The 26,216-nt window shown below is 36.7% G+C and overlaps 1 protein-coding gene across 1 annotated transcript in view; it reads right to left on the bottom strand.

Annotated features, from left to right (window-relative positions):
* PLA2G4A (phospholipase A2, group IVA (cytosolic, calcium-dependent)) overlaps positions 1-26,216 on the bottom strand; it is a 102,029-nt gene that overhangs the window by 32,020 nt on the left and 43,793 nt on the right. Inside the window, exons 6-11 of the mRNA XM_012728925.1 lie at positions 23,643-23,784; positions 13,456-13,592; positions 6,676-6,898; positions 5,865-5,979; positions 1,738-1,875; positions 1,559-1,651 (exon numbers count right to left, since the gene is read on the bottom strand). Coding sequence (XP_012584379.1) covers positions 1,559-1,651; positions 1,738-1,875; positions 5,865-5,979; positions 6,676-6,898; positions 13,456-13,592; positions 23,643-23,784 — 848 coding nt within the window. The remainder of the gene's footprint in view (positions 1-1,558; positions 1,652-1,737; positions 1,876-5,864; positions 5,980-6,675; positions 6,899-13,455; positions 13,593-23,642; positions 23,785-26,216) is intronic.

Below are 26,216 nucleotides of genomic sequence, written 5' to 3'. Positions count from 1 at the left end.
CCTCCGGGGCAGGCGGGAATCGAACTCATGCGGAGGTGGCTTTAGCTTCTCAGTGCAGTGCTTTAACCCGCTGCGCCACCAGGGAGGGCCCTATTATTTATTTTTTAAAAAAACTTTGACTTAAGTGCAATCTTAGATCACTTTTTCAATGCTTTATTGAGAAATACCACAAAATACAACTAATGCTGTTGAAAATATTAACACTGGGCCTCCCTGGTGGCCGAGGAGTTGTCTCAGTGCTGTCACCATTAATACCTGAGTTTGATCCCTGGCCAGGGAGCTGACCCACTTGGCAGGCCTCTTCTGTGTTGGCCACTTACTCCTCTCAGCAGTATATATATCAGTAAATCTGCCTGTTCTGCTCTCCACTTTGTATCTGGTGAACCCTCTTACTCCCTGCACCTCTGACCTACACCCCAGTTCTTCTATGCAAAAATAAATAAAATTTCCTTTTAAAAAAAGAAAGAATTGCAAAAATTTACTGCACTAAATATATTAATTTAATGCCAATTGTAAATATATTACAACTGTATTCTTTTTTACATAATTTTGCAAACCTTTAATTAAATCAACTGCTGGTTTCTAGTGTCAGTCACAATACACATGGCAAGGGAGAATCTGAAAATGTATTGATATGTGTTTTTGTGTGTGTGTGTGTGTGTGCTTTAAATCAAATTTATTCATGTTCCTCTCCCATATAGGTTCCTATAGTTCCTGAACTGGTCTTCATAAAGTTTTCCAAGTTTTGTAAATATTATTTCTTTGTTTTTAAAAGATTTATTTATATATGCATACAGAACTGGGGTACAGGCCAGAGGTGCAGGTGCAGTGAGAGGATTCACCATAGACAGAGTGGGGAACAGGACAGGCAGATTGACAAAGTACACTGCTGAGGGGAGCAGCGGGTAAGACAGGAGAGTTTTGCTGCACCATGCGGATCACTTCCTGAGCCGTGGGTAGAACTCATACTGAAGCGCCTGCAGCTAGCTTGCTGTGTTGCATCCTACCCGCTGTGCCACCAGGGAAGGCCCGTAAATATTATTTCTAATCATGGGAAAATGTGGTTATTTTTAAGAAAGCCATTTATGTTATTTTACTAGACGTGATACACTTTTCCCTTCCTTTTGGTATGAATTAGCTATAACAAGTTAAGAAGATTCTATTAAGAAAGTATTTAAGAGAGAAGCAAATTGACAGCCATGTATTTAAGTTCAACTACTGATGAATTTAATCTTTAAAGAGCTACCCTATTTGATGTAGTATTCTCTAAAAAAATATCAATACTTAATGTGTAGATGTATAGTGAATAAAAGGAATCAAGCATGAGTAAAAATTTATTCTTAGGAATCAAAATTGTTATGAATCTCAATGTCAGGATAACACTTATATGTGTGTTTGTGTGTATATGTTATTTTTAGGAATTTTTAAGTAAATTAAACCAAATTATTGATAACTTTAGAGTAATTACAATTTTTTTGCAACTAAATTTCCTCTATATACATTAATGAAATCTATAATATAACACAGTTGTTATCAATGTATACATTTTTTGTAATACCTAATTCTTCCTCCATTGTGCATCCTTTATTTTGTGACCCAGAAACTCCCAAGACTCTGTTGAACAGTATAGAAAAGGCACTGCCCCAGACACCTAAAATAAAATAAAAACAAAAAAATCTTAGAATGCACACAGATTTAAGTAGTCAAGCAAACTAGTGGTAGATTTTGATCACTTACCCATTAAGAAATGCAGGGGGTTTTCTTCATATTTCTTCACAACTGTTCCCATAAAAAATTTGCTTCCAAATAAGTCAGGAGCCATAAAAGTACCATATTTAGCCATGCCAATCTCATATGGACTAAATTCAACCCAGTCTGAAAAATTATAAATGTCACAAAAATAAATAAAATGAATAAAGACATTCCAGGTACATAATTTGCAATTATTTGACTGGCCATGTTGGAAAATAAAGGTGAAAAATAATTCCAATATATATTTTATTTGACCAAGCATATCAAATCATTATGATTTCAACTTGTAATCAACACAACTAAAAAAAATATTTTTCATAAAAATTATTCCATTAATAGGAAAATGCTGCAGGATGTACACAGTTAAAGGTAATTTCAACAATGACATGACCATTCTTTCTTTTATATAACATTAAGAAGATGTATCTATACACAATGAAATACTAAGCAAATATTAAAAAAAAGATGAACTCTTGTCATTTGGGTTACATGGATGGAACTGAAGGAGATTATACAAAGTGTAAAAAGGCAGAAGGAGAAAGACAAATACTAGATGGCCTTATTTATATGTAGACTACAGAGACAAAAAACAGAGGGTCAGACAAAACCAAACCTAGAAACCTAACTGTAGAATTAAGGGTATCAGAGGAGAGTAGAGAGCAAAATGTGAAAGGGTCCAAAGGACGACGGTGGAGGACTGTGGGAGCCTTAGTGGTAGGCATGGTGTGATAACATACACTTAAAGAGGTGTAATTCTGTATCTCTAATCATATACAGTGTTGTAACCAATGTGACTTCAGTAAAATTAATAACATAGACAGGAAACAGCAAATATATAACCAATTGTCCATTATATTTATGGCACTTATAGAAGTTATGGGGATCTTACAAATGAAGAAGATAGAATATAAGATTCCTTCTAACTTGCAAAATTGACTAACTTTTGTAAAGAGGGAGGAGTCCCCTTGGTCTACAGTACAGGACTGTGGGTGCCTTGGTGGTGGGTGAGGTATGGTAATATGCATCTAAATTGGTGTGAATCTATACACCTAAATCATGTATAGTGTTGTAAAACAATGGAAAACAATGTTACCTTAACTTAAAAAGTTCAACAAATACCATATGACTATAAAAATGAAGTAATCAGGAAAAACCAAGACATCTTTTGTGAAGTCCATCTTAATTCTAAAGTACGGAAAATTGAAAACTGCTGACTCAGATATAAAGTACAGGAAGGTGATAGACTAAATTTTCTCATAATGCACACAGTTTATAAAAATGGAAGAAAGTGTTTTCTAACACTTACCTTTTTCTCATATTTAATTTTGTTTATTCTATTTTTCACACACAAGATTACACTAAGTGTTTACGTTGAATGTCTAAGTATTTTATTTTACTACTGAAGTATCTATAATACATATGTTTATTAAATACAATTTACTGATGATGTTACTTTCAAAATGAAAGTATTATATTGCCTCAGCAAGGTAGTGAGGTGGAAGAGTAAAAATTATTTAACAATTAAAACAACTAACATTTATTTGTTTAAAATCCATAAAGGGGAAAGTGTTTAAAATTATTCTAAAAGGGAAGGAAGACATTCTCGAATATTGTGGGAGCAAAGTTGCTGATACCATTTCTGTAAAATAAAATAATTTGGTTCTTTGATTTTTTAAAATACAACTCAGAAATATTTTGACTTTTTTGGAATACTTCTTTTCAAATGAAGCAAATTTTAAAGAAATAAAATACCAACATGTCTTTATTCAAGTTTACTTCTTTTTCTCAAGTAAAACTAGAGTCTTCCTAATATGAAGTTATGGGTGTCTGATCTGAGTACTAATTCAAATGACTAATGTTTGATGGCTTTGTTCAACTCTGCTGGAAGAAACTGCTTGAACCTCCTTATCACACCAGCTTAAACAATGAAGGTTAATTGAAAGCGTACTGTTCAGTTCAGTAACAATATCTCAGTTGGACACCAAGTCCAAATCAGACACACTCAGATCCAAAGACTACCAACTGAACATAAAACATCCTTGTCTCAAAATATTCCCAAATTATCGCTCACTAAAGTATTATTTATCCTTTAATGACTTGAGTCAGATTTTTCCCAGAATGACTAGTGACGAAAGTTCAGAAACAAAGAGACTACTGTGAAAATGCTGGAACAGTCATAACTTCAATAACAAACGTTTACATCTTTATGTGTCTATCACATTCAGTTTTATAGAAGCTTATGTGATTGTCTTAACTACTCTGTAAGACAAACCTAATGTTTATTAATATTCTCCATAATGAGGAAAACAAGAATCAGAATTCAATGACCTCCCCATAGTTTTTCAGTTCAGAAGCAGAACAAGGCTTCCAAATTAGTCTGCTGTTTTTATGGCCATATCCTAACATTTCTGTAGTAAAAAAGTGACTACTTGGTCATCTGTGGATTTGACTAGCAAACGAGTGGGATTTAAAAAACAATTTCAAGAACCAAGATGTCATAAGGCAATAGCTATGGGGAAAAAAACAAAAAACAAAAAAACCCAAAGAACAATTTCACCATAGCACATCATTGTTACACTCTTCCTGTGACCCCAGGCTAGCCCAGGTCTTCACTCTCCCTATGACCCCACAGTAGTCAGGTGTGTTTTCTCACTGTTGTTAGGCCTAAGGGTCATCCTGGGTTGCCACTGCACACCTCTTCCCATCCAGTGCTAACATCTGCCATTCATAAGTGTAGTCTATTCATCCTTAAGATCCAGACCTCTGGTTTTTCTCAAACAGCTTTAATAGAACAGCTTTCATAAAACACATTGTTGAGATTTACTAGACACTTAATTCTGGTCTGTTACTTTTTAAAATATATGCTATATCCATATCCACTTGTGCCTACTTAAATAGTTACTATACATCCCTGGAATAGATAAGGTCATATAGAATGGGGACAAAATACTGTGAAAGGGGTGGAGGATTGGCTTGTATCTGGCCTGCTCCTTCTAGAAACAGATATTTTAATAAAAATAACAAAGGACTTTTGAGACCCAAGTTCTCAGCTCTGCTACTCACTTTTTTATGTGCACACATCATTTAATCTTTCAGAGATCTGTACCTTCTTTTGTAAAATAAAACTAAATACACCCCTCTCCTTGGTGGCAGTAAAAAGTGAGTAAGATAATAAATGCTTTCTGAGCCATAAACATGATACATATTTTAGTCATGTAATGATGCGGTGTTGTAAACAAATGTTACTGCAATAAAAAGAAAAAAAATAACAATTGAGAAAAACTTGCCTAATGGATAAATTTCAGGTGTACCATTTTATAAACTATTTAAAAAATTCTTGCCTGAGAATATCTCTTGAGAAAAAAAGTGAGAATTTAAAAATTGCAAAAGAACTCTGGATATAAATCTGTTAAAGTGCATGGGCATGCTGTTCACAATGATTTTAATTTTCTCTTTTTTAAAATAATTTATTTATTTATGCATACAGAACTGGGGAACAGGCCAGAGGTGCGGGGGCACTAGAGGATTCACTAGAGACAGAGTAGGGAGCAGAGCAGGCAGCTCGACGAAGTACACTGTTGAGGGGAGCAGAGGGTGAGACAGGCGAGGTCTGCTGCATCATGTATCACCTCCGGGATGGGGATCGAACTTGCACTAAAGCAGCTGTGGCTATCTTGCATTGAGTGCTGCATCCCAACCTGCTGTGCCACCAAGGAGGGCCCTCACAATGATTTTTAAGCGATGGTGTGATGGATGCATAGATATTTTTCCTAAAAATATTATGCATCCTACCAGGCATGGAAAGAAATGTTATCACACTGCAGGTTGGGACTGGCAGAGGCCTCTCAGAAGGATGGTTTCACATAGCTTTAGAACACCCAAAAGAATAGAAGCCTTCATAGAAACTAGTATTAACCACTGAGATTTAACAAAATGAGGTATCTAGTTCACCAGCCACAAGTATAGAATAAGAGTTTTTAGGTACTGAATTGTAGAAATTGGAATAGTGCTTTGGGTATGAACATATAACAAATTACTCAAATTCAATGGAAAATATCCAACAAGCAAAAACTATTCATGGTCTAAAATCCAGTGAAGGAGTCTTTACATACCTGCAAACATCAGCTCTGAGACATCAGGCTTAACATGGAGACACGTGAAGAGAGGTAAGGGACATTGTGCAGCATTGACTTTTTCCTTCAAGCTGCTCAAGGTAGTGTTCATTCTCTGCCCACAGAGGAAAGAAATGGTTTTAGGTTATAAGGATAGAGATCCATAACACACAATCAAAATATTTATTTTTCTGGTCACTTCAAAATTCTCTGAGTCTAAAAAACACACAAAAGTATGCTCTATGGAAGTCACTGTCCTCATTTTAAAAACAATCATAACTCTAAGGACTATGTCTACTGTAAAACTGGAGAATTATCTGGCAAGTTTGGAGCCAGGAAATTAGCCCCCAGATTCCCTACCACAGGCTCTATCTCGACCCTGTTTTATCTTCAGATGAAATGTCACGCCACCATCATGTGTCAGTGGATTTATTCCATGTGATTCACTTCCTTTTCTGACTCTCCAAGCAGCTTCCCCTCTTCCTCTATTTTGTAAAAAAATATTTTTATTCATCTGCTCATCTAATAAGATTATCATGGGGTTGGAAGGAAATGGACAGTTAGGTGTTTGTTGCATTTTTTCCAGGAAAAGGAAAATCACTTCTCTGCATCAACGCTGATAACAGGATGAACTCATAACTCCAGTTTGAAATGTAGAGTTCTGTCTGGCAGGGAGTGTGCATAGCTCAGAACACATAGTTGAAAGAATAGGGTGATTCAAATGTCTTTTACAAAATGTGTCACATTTTGTTTTATGTGGTTGACACAGTCTATTTGCATTAAAATGATTGTAGATGGAGCCCTTGCTTACATTGTGAATTAGTGTTTCTCCTATTAACATTCCAAAGATGTCAGTGAAGGTGACAGGCTGACCAGAACTTTTCTTTTTCCATAAAGACTCCACGTATCTTTTAATTTTCTGTGGTGTGAGAAGTAAAAGAGGATTGTAGCTAACGTTTTTCATTAGCTCTTCATTTATCTCATCTGGCCCTTTCTCTGGAAAATCAGGGTGAGAATATAAGGTTGACATATACCTGTAAAGGAAATAAATGACAATTGGTAAAAATAAAGTAAGGGAAGCAAGTATTCTGCCATATAAGAAATAAAGAACTGAAGAACAGGGGGACTGTTTGGTTAATTTGATTATCTGATTGAAGATATCCAAGGAAAGAATGCATCAATTGGGAAGAAGTTGGTCTACAATGGAAGCAAGATAGAGGACAGCCTCAGAGGAAACACTGGAATTTCCATGCACAGTCAGGAGAAGATACCCACCAGGCCACTGTTCACTGTCTACTGTACAGAAATGGACATCTCATTTAGATGTCTTTTACAAAATGTGTCACATTGTGTTTTATATGGTTGACACAGTCTATTTGTATTAAAATGATTGTAGACTGAGCCCTTGCTTACATTGTGAATTAGTGTTTCTCCTATTAACATTCCAGTGAAGATGACAGGCTGTCCAGAACTTTTCTTTTTCCATAAAGACTCCACATATCTTTTAATTTTCTGTGGTGTAAGAAGTAAAAGAGGATTTGAGTCATGAAGCAAACTGACTCAACTGGATAGACTTCCAGTCAAACAATCTGATAATTTGATGAACTATCCACACCAACAAGGATTTGCTTTGTAGGACCTCATTATACCCTGCAGTTTATGTTCATGTTGGTGTAATGATACTGGTTTATTGTTAAGGACATACTAAAAAAATGAAAAATCAAACATGCTTTTGAGTCTATATGGTGATTGGTTTTGGAGGTATTCAAGATATGTTTCATTCATTATGAAAACTCTTCAAAGTTCTTGTTCTTGTTGCCAAGAATAGTTTCTACCTCCATGGACCACTGGTTTGCCCTTCGCTTAATAAAATGCATATTATGTAACTGAATATAATTTGGATTTTGCCTTGAATACTAGAAAACTTAAACCTAGGCTTGTTTCTAATGTCTCCCAAAGTTGTAGGTCATAACACTAGCTTTTAATCTATTTTATCATTAGATTTTTAAACTTCATTTCACTTATATCTTTATTGTGTGTATTCCAGTTTTACTTCATAATAAGATATATTGAGTCCACTCTTAATAAGACAAAGTAAAAATTCGAGAAGAATCAAAAAGCTAATGACAGTAGCGATCAATTATTTTAAATAGTAGGTGAAAAGGAAATGATATAATTACTTGGCGAATGGAAGTTACTATTCTTAACTATGCAGAAGGATGACATAATGACTCAAATCTCATTTACATGATTATCTGTATCTGATGCTCTGTCATCTGTATTTGACTGATCTTTAAATGAATCAAATCATGATAAAAAAAAAAAAAAACTTCTGCATTATGATTATCCTTAGCAATCCAGAACACTTTGAAAGCAACAAGGTCTGAAAACTCTTCTTTTCTGTTCCCTTTTTCCCAGTGTTAGTTACTAAATCTAGACCAAGAAAATCCTTTCTTTGGGGCTAGTGGTTTGTCCAAAATCTAGGGCTATGTACCACATAGAGGTTGCACTTTTTTTTATATATATATAACAGTTTATTTTACATCATTTTGTACATTTTTTTTTTCATCTCAATTGTAATCCCCGCAGATTTCCCATCACCAAGTCACCCATGTGCCATCACCATAGTCCCGTGTACTTCCCTCCATTTTTTATCCCATTTCCCACTCCACCCCCACAAAATGTCTCTGGTATATGGCTGTTCATTATTCTTATTATTTTCTCGCCTGGTCCATTATACTCCTGCTATGAGCAAAACCATCCGGTATTTTTCTTTCTCTTTCTGGCTTATCTCACTAAGCATTTCCAGCTCCATCCAAGTTGCTGCAAAAGACATGTGTTTCTTTTTTTTTTTTTGGTTGCTGAGTAAAATTCCATTGTATATATGTACCACATCTTTTTAATCCAGTCATTTGAGGTAGAACTTTTTAAGAGACCAAAATGTAGAGGTTATCAATTCAATCCTCCCCCTTCCCTCCAGCTTTCTCTTCTTCTTTCCCTCCCTCCTGATATAACTGGCTTGAAAATACAAGCTCTACCAAAAGACAGAAAGGCCTAGGATACCACAACCATTGCCACTGGGTAAATGTTTTCTGTTCAGCATATTTGAATCCATATTCATTAAAATCTGTAAGTGTGAATTGACAGACCTTTCCTAATGTCCTTATGGCAGCATCCAAGGCTTGAATTTTGACTTTGGTGATAGCTAAATATGCAGTGGTAGGCATTGGCTACCTCTTGTTTCTTTGATTGCACCAGAGCAGGATTCAGCTATTGCTATTTTCTGTGTGTAAGCTATGATTAAAAGCACATAACTATCACTCTGATTTTAAACTTTACTAATATATGGGTAAATAATTTACCAATTACACAAAAGTTGTTTCAAAAGTTGTCTTAAATGTAGAAGAACCTCTATAGTAGTTAATTTATGAATGAAAAAGTCTTTCATTTATGTCTCAATGTGAAAATATTTGCTTCTAATTTTTCATTTCATTACATGATAGAATATCTCATTCTCTCTCTTCAGTTAATTATAAAAATTAAAAAGCTAAATCATGCCAGAGAAGAGAAAATTCTTAGTTTAGTCCCCTGTTCAGTGTTTTAAATATCACTGACTGGCCTCTTAGGATTTGACGAATGAGAATCTCTGTGCTTATAAAGTGATAGAGGTGATTTTCATACACAGCTAATATTTGGAATGACTTGAGAAGATTCTTGTGTTAGTCAAGCAAATATCCAGAAATCTTAAAGAAATTCCTGGTGAATTTTTCCCACAAATGCAGTTACTGACAAAGTCTTAATTTAGTCATCAAACATGGTAAGTGGGAGAGATAATTAGTGAACAAGACTAGTACAATATTGTTTTCTCTAACATACATCTTGACCTTTTAACCCATCACCTCTTGTGTGACAGTTACTAAACTTGTTTTATTTTTCAAAGTTCCAGGAATTCTTCAGACCTTTAAACTAACTAAATCCCCCAGAAAAAAATTCCCTACATGAAGTGGGAACAGAGAAAGAGAAATACATTATAATTTCATTCATAGGCGGAATCTAGCAAGATCAAACAAAGAATCAGACAAAGGTGACCAACCCATGAAAACAGACAGCAAGTTTGAGACATTCAGGAGGGGAAAGAGATGCGAGGGGGAGAGTAGGAAACAGGATAGATGAGCATATTTGACTGTGGTGGAGATCTATAGGTGCTTTGGAGGTGGGAAAACTATGGTGGTCACATCTGAGGGGAGAAATCTTATACTATAAAAAAATAAACAAGTATGTTTAAAAAAATGAAAGTAAATAATGAAGAATTAGAGAATAAAAATAAAATAAGAAAAATACATATCCTAAAGGCTCTTTTCTCCAAATGCATTTTAGTCAGTTTAATGAATTAGCTCCATAGTGTGTGGATATGGAGCTGTTTCCATTTTCTTCTAGGCGGGAATGCCGTGCACACATAGAACTTAGTATCCAATTTAATGCCGTGCACACATAGAACTTAGTATCCAATAGCCCCTCAAGATAACACAAATAAACAGCTGTACTGAAGAGGAACTGTGCCAAACAAGAAAAAAACAGGATCACTCTCCTCCCAGTCCTCCTGGTCTTACATATACTTTTATATAAGTGAATGACAAACATCATCCAAAAGTAATTTCAGAAATAAATGAAATAGCGGTTACAGGGAAGTTTTATCCTACGTGAAATTCTCTCTTGTGATCACAAAAATCTTTTTGGGAGGTCCGGGGTTTCTCAGATATTTCCGTATTACCTTATGTGTGCCAAGTAATGGTCATATATCAGCAGACTGTAAAAACTTACACAACACAAGTGTGTAATTTGTTTTTCCAAGTCTTTCCGAATTCCTGCCTTTGAACTTTTTACCTTCTCACCTATACTTTTCAAGTGAGAACTGTTAATGTGAATCATCCTGGCTGGCTTTCCTTCCGTCTCAGGAAGTGTCTCTTCTCTTCATGGCTAACAGCTTCACCAGACTTTCCATCTGCCCGGTCTCTGATCTTTCCTATCCATGATCCAGTTGTACATCTGTTGTTCTATACTACTTTCTTCACCTTAGACCACAGAAATGCTCAAGTCCTAAATTCTGAAAGCAAAACCAAAACCCTTTCCTTAGTCTTAGATTTTGTTTCTTAAAAAACAAATTGTTCTTACTAAGTTTACTTTTGACCTTTCTCTCTACTGTTCTAGTAGCTTCTTATGCTTATAATTTCATGATGAAAAGTGTCCCTTATTTTTGTTTTGTAATGAATCTTTTTAAAACTGCAAAGATTTCCAACTCCATATTACTACTGCTAATAAAATATTTACTTCCTCCTGCCTACCCTTGAGTTCTGGAAGTTGTTTTTTTTTTAATACCTAATTCTCTTGTCTGATGGCTTTTTTGAAGTGTTCATTGAGGTTTCCTTTCCCTCTCTGGTTCACTAATGTTTGGGATGTTCTAGAATTCCTTGATGTAAGTGTTGGTGGGAATAACTGATTTGGATATAAGTTGGTAACTTTACCAAAGGTGGATGAGAAGGTATAATGGGACAAAAAGGAGTTTTGGCAGAAAATTCACATTAAGGAGAATAGTAGTACAAGTCAAAAAGGTATACGTGAAGGAGGGAGCAACTAAGAGAAGATTTTTTAAAAGACATAATAGGAGTGAGCTGAAAGAAAGAAAAGCAAGATGTGAGTATTTTAATCTCCAACCACATTCTCCCTGACTTCCAAGAAAAATAAAGAAGAATAAGAAAAGACACCCTTTTATTTGCAAAATAGGTGGTCTTTGGGTGATAATCTAACTTATGAAACCTAGAATGAGTAGACTTTCACGCTATTATTATAGACCTTCTATTATAGACTATTTTAGAAAGTCTATTTTCTGCTGTAGACTTTCACTTTCAAAAAGTGGAATAAATAAGAGAAAACTAATCTCGGGGGAATCAGACACTAAGGATAGAATAAAATTTATGTATATATAAACATGTGCCTGTAATATTGAAATGATTGGGCTATCACGCTTAAAATTCTTTTAATTAGACTTGGTTTCAGAATCCTGACAGCATTATGTAAGCTCTATAAATCTAACCAAAGCAATGACGGCAGCTCTAGCCAAGTCCAAACACACACTATTATATACCCAAACCAGCACTCCAAGTCTGGTTTTTCCTTTTTCTTTTTTATTATAATTATTATTTTAATAATTTAATAGTTTACTCCAAATCTGGTCTTTCTTTACTGAATTTAAGAAAGTGAGCTTCATGCAGTGTATTTATCAATGACAAACCATAGGGAACTAACAAACAGTTAATACAAAGAAAGAAAACCACTAACAAGTAATAACAAAATACTTGAGCAGGAGAAATAACGTAAAGATCCAAGTTTTCCCATCACATTACTCATTAAACAGGGAGGTGCCTCCTCTTTAAAGACAAGAATAATGATGGACTACACCCTTCTTTCAAAAGAGATAAATCATTTTGAGGGTATACGCAAAAAAAAAGGTGGTAATCATGGTTCCAGGTTTTCGTTACTTAGCTCAAGCATCTGGTTCAAATATTGAAGAAACTATAGATTCTTTAAATGTGGAATATGCACCTGTCTGGAATATGCAACTGTCTAAGGAAAGGCTGTAGATTATTCAAGAAGCCCAGAAAGGGGACTCAGAAGCTTGAGTTTATATGATAACCCTGTTGCTGACCTCACACAAATCACTTGACCTCTGAGTCAAATTCTCTTTACTAGAGAAATAAAGCACCTTCACACCAACATTTAAACATTCTAGCTATCTATAAAACAATATTTTGATAGATGACTTTTACATGTCTGAATGATTAAAAAGCCTTGGAAATCAAAGCAGGCGCCTTGGAAATCAAAGCAGGCATGCTGCAATAAGATGCTACTTGTATTTGGGAAATCGATGCAGAGCTAATATATATGGTTTTCAATGTGCTACGCAAGATAGGGAGAGCAAAAAACATAGAGCAACTTTTCTGAAAACATTTTACATATGGGTGAAAAAAGTTATCTATAGCATACTAAGAAATATATGCATGTTTTAACTATCTCTTCCAATATAGTCAAGCTTAAACATATCTAAAGAATTAATTTCATAATTAGTTAGATACAAATCAGTGAAATGTATTACATTTCTGCATTGAAAGTTTGTTTTCACTCTTCTGTATACTAAATTATCTTGCATTTTATTCTATTTGCCCTAAAGAAAATGAATACCTAGTGAATCACGGAGACTTAAGACATGATTGCTGAAAGATGACAAATCAGCAGATTTAATTAATTATGGGTGGAGTATTTATAGAGACTTATTTTAATTGATAGACATATATTTAACTACATTTTAAATTACAAGCAGGCTTAAAAGGAGAAATTTATGGGTATTTCATTTATGACAAATCACTGTTAGTTATGAATCTGCCTTAAAAACATTTTTAAGGAGTAAACTGCTGTATCAAGCTGGAACACTGAGTAATTTGAAGTCAACATTTAGTTTTATAAATCACCTTTTCCTTTCATCTTGATCAATGATAAACATTTAGGGTAGTATAACAGATATAAAATGTATACTAACCATGTGGAGCCAGAAAGACCAGCAATGTAAGTTGCACAATCCAAAATTCCTGACTCGTACAGTGCCTTCATCACCCCAGAGAACCCCACCATGGCTCGGAACCCGCCACCAGAGCCCAGTATGGCCACCACGGGCACCTGGAATAATGAAACAGAGATCATTTGCAAAGTAAAATCATAAAACATAGCCTTTTAATTTTTATTATATAATCATGAAGTTCACTCACCGTTGGTAGTCTAACTTTTAAAAAGAAAATTATGTTTCCTATAAGAAAACCCAGGCTCAGGTTAATAATGTCTCCTACAATGAAGCGTTCCAGGGTGGGTGGACATAGGGTCCAGAGATGTGGACAATTACCACTAGAGGAATTGGAGGGCAGAATAGACTTCACAGATAAAGTGGGGAGAATCCTGAGCTTGCTTTTTGAAAACACAGTGTCAAAGCATTTTAATTAGTGTACTGATTATTAACAATGCACAAAGATAATGCATTGGACAACCTAAACTTACTCTTAAAGATGCACTATTATTCACAAGGAAGGAAAATGGGAGAGAAGAGTGTTTTGGAAATAGATGCAGGGAGAATCAATGAAGCATGTTTGCTTCAGAGGAAGAGAACTGAAATTCAATAATAAGGGGAGTAGTGGGCCAGGCAAGAGAGGTCTGCTATGCCTTGTGGGTCAACTCCCTGGCTGGGATTGAACTTGTGCTGCAGTGGCTGCCTATAGCTTCATAGTGCTGAGACTTATCTCCTGCACCTCACCCTCAGGGAGGGCCCTGCCTTTTCACATTCTTAATCTCTCATGAGTGTACAATGGGGTTTTCCAGAAATTAGATGAAATGTGACATAACAACTGTCTGAATACAAGAGAATGAGATTCCAGCTGTATTTTGTTAAGGCAAATAATAATGATATTTATAAAAATGTAAAACAATGTCATTTTTCTCACAGTTTTTTGCTTAGGAACAATTATTTCCATAAACAATTATTTCTATTAATATGAACTGGACTTACTTAAATAAATACATGCTCTAATAGATTTTTCTCAGTTTTAGTATGACGAATACTAATATATATATATATATATATATATGACCTATCTGAATAACAACTCTTGGGAGTTTCCAATGTTTAAAGTGTATAAAGAATTTCTGAGACCACGGAGTTAATCTTGCACTAGGATATCTAAAACTAAAGAAAAAAGTTGACTTGTCAAGAAAATGTGAGCTTAGTACTAGTGAGGAAACTTTCACTCTCTTTATTTCTTTTCATGCTCCAAAATCCTCAAGAGGAGATCATTATAATTTCTGTTTCTCAAACAAGGAGTTAAGCACATAGAGTACCTTGTTCACATTCAGTTAATAAGTCAGGTGTTATCTCCACCAACATTCATGTTCATTCCTCTTATATTGTTCAAAAAGAAAGGAAAATCTTTACTGAGAGAAATCATTTGATATTCATCCAAACTATTATTTCAGATTCATGTTCACTTCAATTGATATCAGCACAATTTATACAATCAATGTAGGCTTGAAATGTGGATATTTTAATAGGCTTAGTCATTCTGAAATAACTTTCAAAGAAATAACTGGGGAGTTATAGGTGCAGCTGTTAGTTCTGGCTGTACATCTAAAAGATTCAAACAATGCTGTTGAGAGTTGATAGACTATATTTAGACCTAAAGGCACCCATATTTGGGTGGTATCATTTTTGTGACATTAATATTTCTCATACTTCTTTCATATGATGACAGAAAATGAATAGGGATGCAAAAAACCCTGGTTTTTTTGTTTGTTTGTTTGTTTTTAATTAAAATGCTTTGCTACTTGGGCTTACAGGTAATTTTCTTTCTTACAAAAGAAATTCTACATGCTCAAGGATTTGTTTACATTTTCAAAGATTTTAAGGTCTGATAATTATATAAAGATATATTTGTCACCTTGGCTCCTGCATTAGTCAAAATTTTCCATAACACAGAATCAGTAGGATTTACTTTTTTATCTATCTATTTATTTATCTATCTTCCTACCTACCTATCATCGTCAACATCATCATCATCATAATCAATTTACTTACTAGAATTTACTCATGTGATTTTGAAAACAACATGTACAAATCTGTAACATGAATCAACAGACTTTATACTTAGAAGAGTCAATTGTGTGGTTCTACTACAAAGCAGTCTGCTGGAGAAATTCCCTCTTACTTGGGAGGTTGGTCTAATTTTTTGTTCAGGTCTTCAATTGATTGAATGAGGCTCACCCACCATGTGGATAGCAATCCCTTATGTAAATGACACTGACTGGAATGTTTATTCATGAGAAAGATCTCCTCCAAGTTGACACATAAGCTAACTGTCACAAGCCCACCACTTTTAACTTGGCACCAATATGCATGTCCTTAAGCCACAATTAATCTCTAAGTAAATATAATAACAAGGTCATACTTCTGGCTAACATGATATCATTGCCCTGTGTACAACCGGAAATGTACTAATCTTTCTCCAGAAGAAGATGCAATTGGCCTTTGATGACATTTATTCCTCTGGATGTATCATTAAGTTAAACATGAATCTCTGTGTACACACACACATACACACACACACACACACACACACACACATAATCATGACAAACTAAGAAAAATTAAATACTCATGCCAATAACTATTCTTATTTCTAAACTAGTGACATGGTCATAGCTAACATTTTCAGGTATCTTCTTAAACCACCCATTCTGCATCCCCTTTACCTTCATCAAACACCTTGACTGGTCATGAGCAGGGTAATACTCTTTTTAGTAGCCTGACCTCTGACTAAAGTCAATGGAAAACTACAAACCCAGGACAGCTAAAGGCCTAGACCCTTTAGTAGTGGAGTCACCCATGAAGGTAAAAAAAACATGATCCACTGAGGTCATTTGGGCCAGTTTCCCATGTAACTTAGCTGTATCTTCAGGACATGTTCGACCCTATTTCATACATAGCACTTCATTTAATGTTAGTGTTGCTATGTACATCCAACTTCACAGATGGACTGGCTGAATAATACTCAGTTCATGATGGGCAACTCAGATCAAATGGTAACTTGGTGCTAGATGGTAAAATGCATCACTCTGTAAAAGAACACCCAGTAGGTGTCCTAACAGTCATCAGTAGTACAAAGCTATTGTACTTATTGGACCTGCACCAAATCTTAAGTGCCTGTTCAACAATTTACCTATGGGGGCTGCCAAAGGCCACTATCTGCCTTGGACACTTCAGGCATAATGAACCCAGATGATCAGGAGGCTCAAGTGGCAGAGCAGCTTGCATAGCCAATGAACCTCCTGTTATTCTGGGATGATTTTCAGATAACTTGGTACAGAGTAACACACTCCAAAGAGAGGCCCACTCAGCATTGTGCCTCTGTTATGGTTGTAGGAGGGGACAGAGACAACAACTTATCCTTGCTCATGGTAGGAATTTTGATATACCCCACATCAGTGGATCCCTAGAAATTTCATTGAAGTGGAAGGCTCTGAATTTATGTTGGGTTTATTTCCTACTAACTTACCAATATGTATGTCTGAAGTACATGCTGCTATATCCAATTAGCAAACTGTCATTAGTGTAATGGATATGTGTGATATCTTAGGGAAGGGAGAGGTGATCAAGACTCCTGTGGACTAATTATGCAAAAGGATACAGAGTTAATATATCCCTGAGGTAGGAAAGAAAAGCTACAAGCAAACTATTTCTGGTGGAATTTTTATAACAGGGTGAAGAAAAATCAATGTTACCAGGCCAATAGCTATAAACTAGGGACCAGAGGATGAATAATTTGCTCAAAGAAATTCTGATGCAGCAGCTATAATTGGAGCTGCATACTACTTAAGCTTATGATAATCCATGTCATTCTCTAAGGTCCTTGCGTTTTCTCAACAGGCCAAACAGGCAGGTTGACTAGGGATGTGGTTGGAATCACCACTCTTGTATTTTAACTTTTTCTTTAGAGATTTATTGGATGTATTTATGCATATAAGAGTTGGGAGGAGGCCACAGGTATGGGGGGGAGAGGTTATATGTTGCGGGGGGGTGGTGAGAGGATTCACCACAGGTAGCTCTACTGAGGGGAGCAGCAGGTGAGACAGGAGAAGAGATCTGCTGCGCCATGTGGGTCAGCTCCACACTCAGGGATCCAACTTGTCCATAGCTTCATAGTGCTAAGACTTAACCCCTTGTGCCCCCAGGGTGACCCCTCTTGCAATTTTCAAGTCCTTAATGTTAATGTGAATTTTTAGGATGTTAGTTTTGTTTCTGGCTTACTATTTTCATATCTCACCATGATAGCCCTCACCCCACAGGTCAGAGAACTATTGTGGGGATTCTTCAGTAGGTAAGGATCTACCCCAGTGATGAATCCTGGAACTGGAAAAATATTGCAGGAGGGGATCAGGAACTTACTGAGCTCACTGTGAGGGGGACTTGAGCTATAGTCGGAAGCAGAAGAAAACAATATTCTAGATGAGGGAAACAGATAAAGGAATAACAATTCTTATTGACAACTTAAGGGTGATTCCTAGTACTTCCATCAGAAACTGCTTTGCCTCCCACTCACCTCCAGATGATCTCTTTTTTTCTCTAGTCTTTCACTTATATACTTTCATTTACCTGATAAACTTAAGAACAGAATAAATTTAGAAAATGCAAAAAGTCTACTTCATACTCTTATTTTCATCTAATGCTAGCTATTTGTCCAAGTTGATGTATATATCCCTTATATTCTGCCTAGAAAGGAAATATTCTCCCTTGCAGTTCTATGAAGATTGGAATAAAATTTTCTTCTCTCATTACCCTCTTCTTCTAATCTAGATGTTATTCACCTAACCCACTCTTCTCTGTTATGTTCACACACTTGAGGACACAGGAACTGTAGAGCATTTCACTTTAGCTAAGAGACTATTATTTGTAAACTTTACCTAAGATACTATTCCTGGGAAGCTTTATCTTATTTGAGAGGAAGAAAAATTTTAACTGTGGCCTCTGAACAATCAGAATATGTTGAAAATCTACATGCATAAAGTCTTACAAGTCTTACTCTTAGCACTTTCTTCCAACCAAAATTGATACTAATCAAGAGACTATTCCAAAAATCCTTTTGAATTGCACAGCAACAAAGTATAAAGAAAAGGGAGTTGTAAATATGTCCCAGATGTTTTGCAGCCCTCTTTCTGGCCTAGCAGGCAAGGGAGCAAAAACATCTGCATAGTTTTAAAGTCAGAGTAGGTTCTGTTCTTTGAAAGTCACTAGAATTTGAGGTCTGTGGGTAAACCAACCTTTCAGCCTCTGCTAATGGTGAACTAAAGGAGATTTTAACAGGAGGGATAGAGCCTTTGCATTTCCATAATACATTTTTTAGAAGTCAAAAAGTGTCTAAACCCCAACCTTTGCCCTGCTCTGCACACTGATGGAATTTACATTTCTTCATGATAACTTAGGAAATCAAAAGATCTAAATTTACAGACAAAAACCAGATGCGTCTGTCAAGAATAATTAGACTTCTACCATCAGTGACTCACAGTTCTTTTTACTCCTTCAACACTTGCTGCAATGTAACAAGATACATATATATATACACTTACCTTAAGCTTGTGGTTATTAGAGCAGTTCTGACAGAAGAAAATCTATTCAAACTGTCCACTTTGATTATCTAATACAGTCTTTGTGTAACTATCATGGAGACTTACTTTAATTAACAAGATGGTTTGAATAAATTACTTCAAGCAAACATAAAAAAGGTGGAGGAAATGCAGTTGATGGCTGTGTAAACACTCACAAGATCTCTCAAATCAACTCAAGCTGGGCCAAGAATGACATATTTTAGAAGGACTCCCACCCAAGAGATTAAAAGCAACAAAACATTTAAAACTATTGTATTATTAGAAGCCTTAACTATTTGACTAATTTATTATCCAGACAGAAGAGCTAAGGGCAAATTGACAATTATGCCCTGGGGTGCTTTGCAACAGAATAGTAACACTCAAGTATATCTAGAGTAGACATTGTTCTATTGAATAACTTGCCTGTACCTTTCACAGTGCCTGTAGGATGCTTTAAAAACATTCTTCTCATCCTTTGAACCTAGTAAAAGACATTGCCTCCACTTTACAAATTAATACAAAAATAAAACAACTCATCTGAGTTCATATTGCCAGAATTCATTCTACCGCATATTCATTATCTAATAAAATCTTTGGTTAACTATCATGGAGATTTTTATTTCAATTAACAAGATGGTTTGAAGAAATTACTTCAAGTGAACATATAGAACATGGAGGATGTAAGGTCCTAAACTCCATGTTACCTATTTGCTGAAAACTGGGAGCAGAACAGGCAGTTTCTGCACTGAAATTTGAGTAGAACTGCTCTTTTCTTCCTTCCAATCCCCATCCTCCTCCTTCTCTTCTTCCTACAGAAACAGCTACCACAGTCCCTCCTTCCTGCCTTAAGAAGGCCCCTCAGCCACCACTGAATAGAAAGTGAAGGTCTTGGCAGGGAGAACAGGAAAAGGGAGCTGAAGAGATATTTGGCCCAGGAAAGACATGAAATTGGGGAAATATTTCTTGTGTTATGGGAATGGGAGGTGCTGAATACTTCTAAGCTGATTATTTCTACTAACAGGAAAGTCTTTTGCCAAAACCAAGACATCAAAACTTTTAATTCTAGGAATGACTTCCAAAAACATGACTTTAATATTTTTGAAGGCTGTCCCAGAGAAAAAGCATAGTGACCTCATTCCCTATGTGCTGCAGGCCAATTCCTATGATCATTAGGCCATGTTTCATTGTCCCAGGAAGACTCCTTTCCACCAGAGGAGTACCAGAGGCTGTCAAAGCATCTTTCCTTTTGAAAAGGAAAACCTGGGGCCCTTCCTTGTGGCACAAGGGGTTAAAGCACAGCACTACAAAGCTCTCCACAGCCACTGCAGCATGAGTTTGATCCCCAGCCCAGGAAATGACCCACAAGGCATGGCAGACCTCTCCTGTCTTGCCCATTGCTCCCCTCAGCAGTGTATTTCAGTTGATCTACCTGTTCTGCTCCCCTCTCTGTCTCTGGTGAATCCTCTCACCTCCCCCACCCCCATGGCCCAGTTCTTATATGTATAAATAAATAAATCTTTTAAAAAAGGAAAACCCAAGAAAAAGGCCAAGTGAAGGTCTGCACCAATGTGTTTCAGATATTTCTAATTCAGCGATTCAAAAAGGAATTAGGCCAGCACAGGGGGCCAAAAGGGCTCCCTCACCTTGGCCTGCTGATAGCATTCAGGAGGAGGGTGATGTCCAGACCACAGGGCCCCACCCACATTCCTGTTTGTGCAGATTGAGGTTCACCTGGGCCTTGACTTCCTCACCTGTATATCCCACCTTGGCTGTTTTAAGCTACAGCATTCACTTCCCCTACTTCTCTTGGGTATAAATTCTCTCCCTGCACTCCCTTGATGCCGTCCTTCCTCCCGGGGAGTCCCACCTGGCAACTGGCCCCAATAAATTTCTCTTCTCTAAGACCACTTATGGAGGCTCCTTTAGGCAACCTTACAAGAACCTTCTCACCCCAACCTACTTGACCTGTATCTCCTTTCTGACACCAGATTCGGAGTTCTTCTCTTTGGAGCTATCTCACCCCCTGGATGCAATGCTAAAATCCGCATTCTTTCTCACACAACTAGACTCACTAAGCATCTGGCTGGTGCTGGCTGGGAGCCAGGTTAGGGCAGGACTGCAAGTGAACCAGATACAGTACTGTTTCCCTGAAACCCGTGTTCTAATGGAGAAACAGACATTGAATAAATAGCTGTAGAATTAAGGACAATTATGGTAAATAATAAGAACATGCTTAAAGGTGCCACAGAGAATATAATAGAGAGACTTAATTTGGGGGCAGGGGCTGAGGGGGAAAGTCTCAAAAGGGTCTTACTGTACTGATTAAAGATTGGGAGGAGAGCAGGTAACTGAAAAGCAGATGCTGAGGGGCTGGGAGAGGAGGGCCCAGGAGAAGCACTCTGTTGGGAAAACAACATGTTTGGAAAGGTGCCAAATGGGATAGGGGTTGTGTAGAGAGTAGAAGGAAGTGGGGAGGGGCAGTACCTCATGGGGGTTGAAGGAAGGAGTAGAGGATTGGGGATGAACTGCAGCTGAACTAACAATTATCTAAAAAGAAACTGGAGAAAATGATGTGGATCAAAGGTCCTAAAAGCAAAAGAAAGATTTTAAACTTAAGTTTGTTCAATCAAGTTTGCATTTAAAAGATCACCCCGACTACAGTGAGAACAGAAAGGCAGAAGGTGGGTGTGCGGGCAGGCACGATAGTACAGTAGAAGAGAATTTGTGTTCAGAATAGACAAGCATTTGAAATGTGAGGAGCACACAGAAGAAATCAAGGCTGGGTAAATGTTCAGGTCTCAGACTCAGAAGGGGGGTTCTAAGTGGCTGACTGGCACTGGGGGATACCATGTCTTGAGGAGCTCCTAATCTTTGAGGATGCTGAAAGGAAGATGATGTAGCAAAGGAAACCAAAAGGTTGACTAAAACTAGAAGCTAGTAGCAAGAACAGAGAATGTTTCAGAAAGCAGGGAGACATTTGTTAGTTCAGCTGCAGGGTTAGGTAACCCAGGGCAGAAGGTGTGCTTCTGTGTCCACTAGTTAGCCCGGCTGCCGGGTGGAGCAGTGTAATGAGGACAGGAGCCTGAGGGAAGTGAAGCCCAGCATGGTACAGGTCACAAGCAGGCAGGAGGTGCTGCCCTGAGGAGGGAGAGTGGGTGGAAAGAAACATCTGCATAGGCACAGGTGGGCAGAAGGACTGTTACCCCTCTGTGGGGAGAGTATTAGATTTCATCATCTTCTTTCAGTAGAGAAGGGCTCATCTTTGTGGGTGGATGGTTTGTTTCTTAATCTCCATATCTTCACCTTCAGGTCTGTGCTCCTGACATTCCCCATAGCATCTGATAGTTTCTAACCTGATTTAATGGCTATGTTAATCCCTTCTATTCCCCACCTCCTTGTGTGAGTCTTGTGATGCCTCCTTTAAGTTTTTTTTACTCTTATCCTTCATCTGTGTCAGCAGAGAAAGGTCAGCAGAGAAACCTTCTCCCTTCTGGAATTTGCTCCGATTCCTTCAGCTTAAAATATTCCATATGCCAAGTGCCACATTTTGGGGTGGCATGTCCTGAACCCCATCACCATCATCACTACTGGAAGTCACTGTACTGTAAGTCCTTACATCCATTCATTTTTCCCTATTCTTCAAAGAACTTACCAAAGAACTTACCACGTCAATGTGTTATCTGCTTAAATTTCTTTCCTCCCTAGTAGGAACATAAGTTGTAAACAATTTGTTTTGCTGTAAGTTGGAATATATGCTGTAAAGAACTTGTTTTAATGTAACCTGAAGCTTGATGTACAAAAAGGAACAGCTGTGACACACAGCTGCAAGGACTGTAAGGCTCCAGCCACCCTATAGCTTATCAATGAGGAGCAGAAACTCCCAGATGATGGCCAAAATGACTTTAAAAAGCCAGGATTCAGCACAGAGGTTAGAGCACCTCACACTGGCTGTCACCAAGTTGGTCAACCTCTAGGCCTGCTGCCCTCGAAGCACCATCTTGCCCTCTCACTGCAGAGGACAGCTCAGACCTCTTGGACTCCTTGGGACATCAAGGATCTGTTTGTGGATTGGCTGGGGGGACACCCTGCACCAGGGCAAGCTTCTTTGGTTGAGCATCACTCTGGGTTGGCAGTAGAGCCTTCTGGTTGTTAGCACAGCTCCTGCTGGCTCTGGTGACCTCCATGCTCAGTCAGTTGGACTGAGGTACTTGGGGACTTAAGAGTTGGCTTTCCCCAGTATGCTGAATTTGTGTTCATCATAATAAAATACTGTTTAGGAACCAACACTGCCTCAGTGTCATCTGTAAGCCTGTGATAGATGTCTTGTTTTTGCACAAGTAGGTATATGCTTTTTAAAAACGACATCTGATCAATATCTAAATATGGGTAGTAATTGTGATACTCTTCCTAAATAACAATTCCATTTATAAAACACCTTAAATTAAAAAGTGGAAGAAATAAGGCTCAATTTTGGGTGAAAATTGGGAGAAAGCATCCAAACAAAATCACTATTACATTGTAATAACATTTTAAACATTTTTAACTCACATCACGTGTAGAACACAAGCCTGCACTGTTCTTTGGCCCCAGGAGTTTCTTCATGTTCTCCTTTATGTTTTCTTTTCTCTGTTGTCTGAAAATTTTCTCCTGATCACACAGTGCCATACTGAACCGGAGGTCTGGGCAAGAGCTGTGTGCACAATAACAGGCATAGATTTACAACACATAACTTATTACAACCTATATTACAATAACAGGCAATAAACAGTGCTCCCAGTGGCCTTTAATCCATCCATCTCTGACAGTTACACTGATCACACCTCATGGATTCCCTGAAGCTATTTTCTAAGAAAAGAACTAAAACAAGAGTATTAAAAGATGACTCTTAGATCAGATGTCCCAAGGCCGGTTTTCAGAAAACAAGGAATACAAGATGTTTTTAAAAAAAACCAACAGTCTTTGGTATGAAGATATTTATGACAGTAAAAGCTTTGGGAATGTTTCAGAAAAGAAATCTGTTTCACATAGATTTCCCAAGTTTATAAAGAATCACTTCCTCTGTGTCTCTTACCCTTACTACTCTACAAGACAATAAACTCAAAGAGGTTATGTTCGAGGTGCATGTCTGCAGAAATATTAATAAATTACCTTGTCTAATGGATGTCTCCCTGTGACAAAGAAAGGAATTTCTAGTAGAATTATAGACAACCACAAATGGTATCTTAGAATCTTTGAACTATAATCTCTTCTGATAATGACAATTCCTCAGAACACCTAAGCCACACCAGAAACCATATTAGGCATTATACATGCATTACTGCCACAACAATAAGAATAAATAGTGCGGGCCCTCTCTGGTGGCTCAACAGGTTAGAGCGCAGTACTTCAGGGGTACCCAAAGCTGCTTCTGCACCAGTTCAATCCGTGGCCAGAGAGATGACCCACCTGGTGCAGCAGACCTCTCCTGTCTGACCCGCTGCTCCCTTCAGCAGTTTACTTCATCAATCCCCCTGTTCCGTTCCCCAGTCTATCTCTGATGAATCCTCTCATTCCCCCTGAAACTCTGGCCTATACCGCAGTTCTGTATGCATAAATAAATAAATCTTTTTAAAAAGAATAAATATTGCACATCTATGGCTATTATTTCTGAAAATTATTTTTAGTGGTCAAAAAGTCTGAGGCTCTATAATTACAACTGAGACAAAAAAAGTGTACAAATTGAAGAATAATGTAAAAAATATATTTATAAAATAAAAAAAATTCTGAGGCTCTAATGGAAGTCTTTATCACAAGAAGAAAAACTGGGGACAAATGTTAGCCTGACTTACACCACACTGCAATACAGAAATATTGCTTCATTATGGTTTCACCTGAAAGTAATGTAGTATTATATATCATTATGCCTCAATAATTGATATGGGTGCTTTGGTGATGGGAAAACTATGGTGGCCAAATCTCAAGGGAGAAATCCTATAGTTTAAAAGTGAAGAAGTATGTAAAATAATGGTAGTTCAATAAAAAATATATCATAAAAAATAAATAAGCAAATAAATAAAATAGTATGCAAAAACCCACTAATTATCTATGATATAGTATAAACAATACAAAATGTAGAAAGACTATCACTAATAAAATATGATCTTGTTCCATTTATGAGTCCTTTCTCTACGAATGAATTAATCTTAAGTCTATTTATTTTGAATCAGAAATTAAAAATAAGTTCTATTTGGTCATTATATTTCTTCTTTGTGAAATACAGAGCAAGAGAGAGATGTAAATCCTCTGGGCTATGTACAAATAACTTTTTTTTTTTTACTTATTTTTTTTTGATAGCAGTTTATTTTTACATCATTTTGTACATTTTTTTCCATCTCAACTGTAATCCTCGCGGATTTCCTATCACCAAGTCACCCGTGTGCCATCACCATAATCCCGTGCACTTCCCTCCCCCCCCCCCCCCCCCGTTTTTGATCCCATTCCCCTCTCCACCCCCACAAAATGTCTCTGGTATATGGTTGTTCATTATTCTTGTACACTTGTTCTTTTTTAACATTTTTGTTTTTACTGACATTGAATACTTTTGATATGTGTAATTAACTGTACTCTCCTTTGTACTTTTTTTGGGGGTATTTATTTTTCATATTTAGTGAATAAATATACTCTTTCTAGTTTCTATGAGATTAATTTTTATATTTTCTGCTTTTCATCTCTCAAAAACATTTTTTAGTAAAAAGAACGATGTTTGGATGCAGCTTATTTATTCCCAATGGCTAGCAGTCATTCTAAGTACTTTAAGAAAAATAAAATCCATCTTTTCCCTATTGAAATGAAATGTCACATTTAGCTGTTTGCTAAATCCTCATATGCTTCTATTTCTAGTCTTTAACCTGTTCCTTTGATTTACCTTTCTCACACAAGAAAAACCAAGTGAATAAGAATTGTACAACGTGAAAATGCAGATTAAATTGATAATATAGATTTAATATAATGTAAATATACCTATACAAAAATACACATAAACCAGCAAAGATTATGTAAATTTGAAGAAGAAAGTAAATGCAAATACCTTTAAAAATGTTAGAATATGCTCAACTTCACTGAATATCGAAGATATGAATATTA

This window comes from Condylura cristata, unplaced genomic scaffold (genome assembly GCF_000260355.1).
Source record: "Condylura cristata isolate star-nosed mole 26May11 unplaced genomic scaffold, ConCri1.0 scaffold00024, whole genome shotgun sequence".
Lineage (NCBI taxonomy): Eukaryota > Metazoa > Chordata > Mammalia > Eulipotyphla > Talpidae > Condylura > Condylura cristata.
The sequence above is the reverse complement of the archived record's forward strand: the minus strand, read 5'-3'. Positions and strand labels throughout refer to the sequence as shown.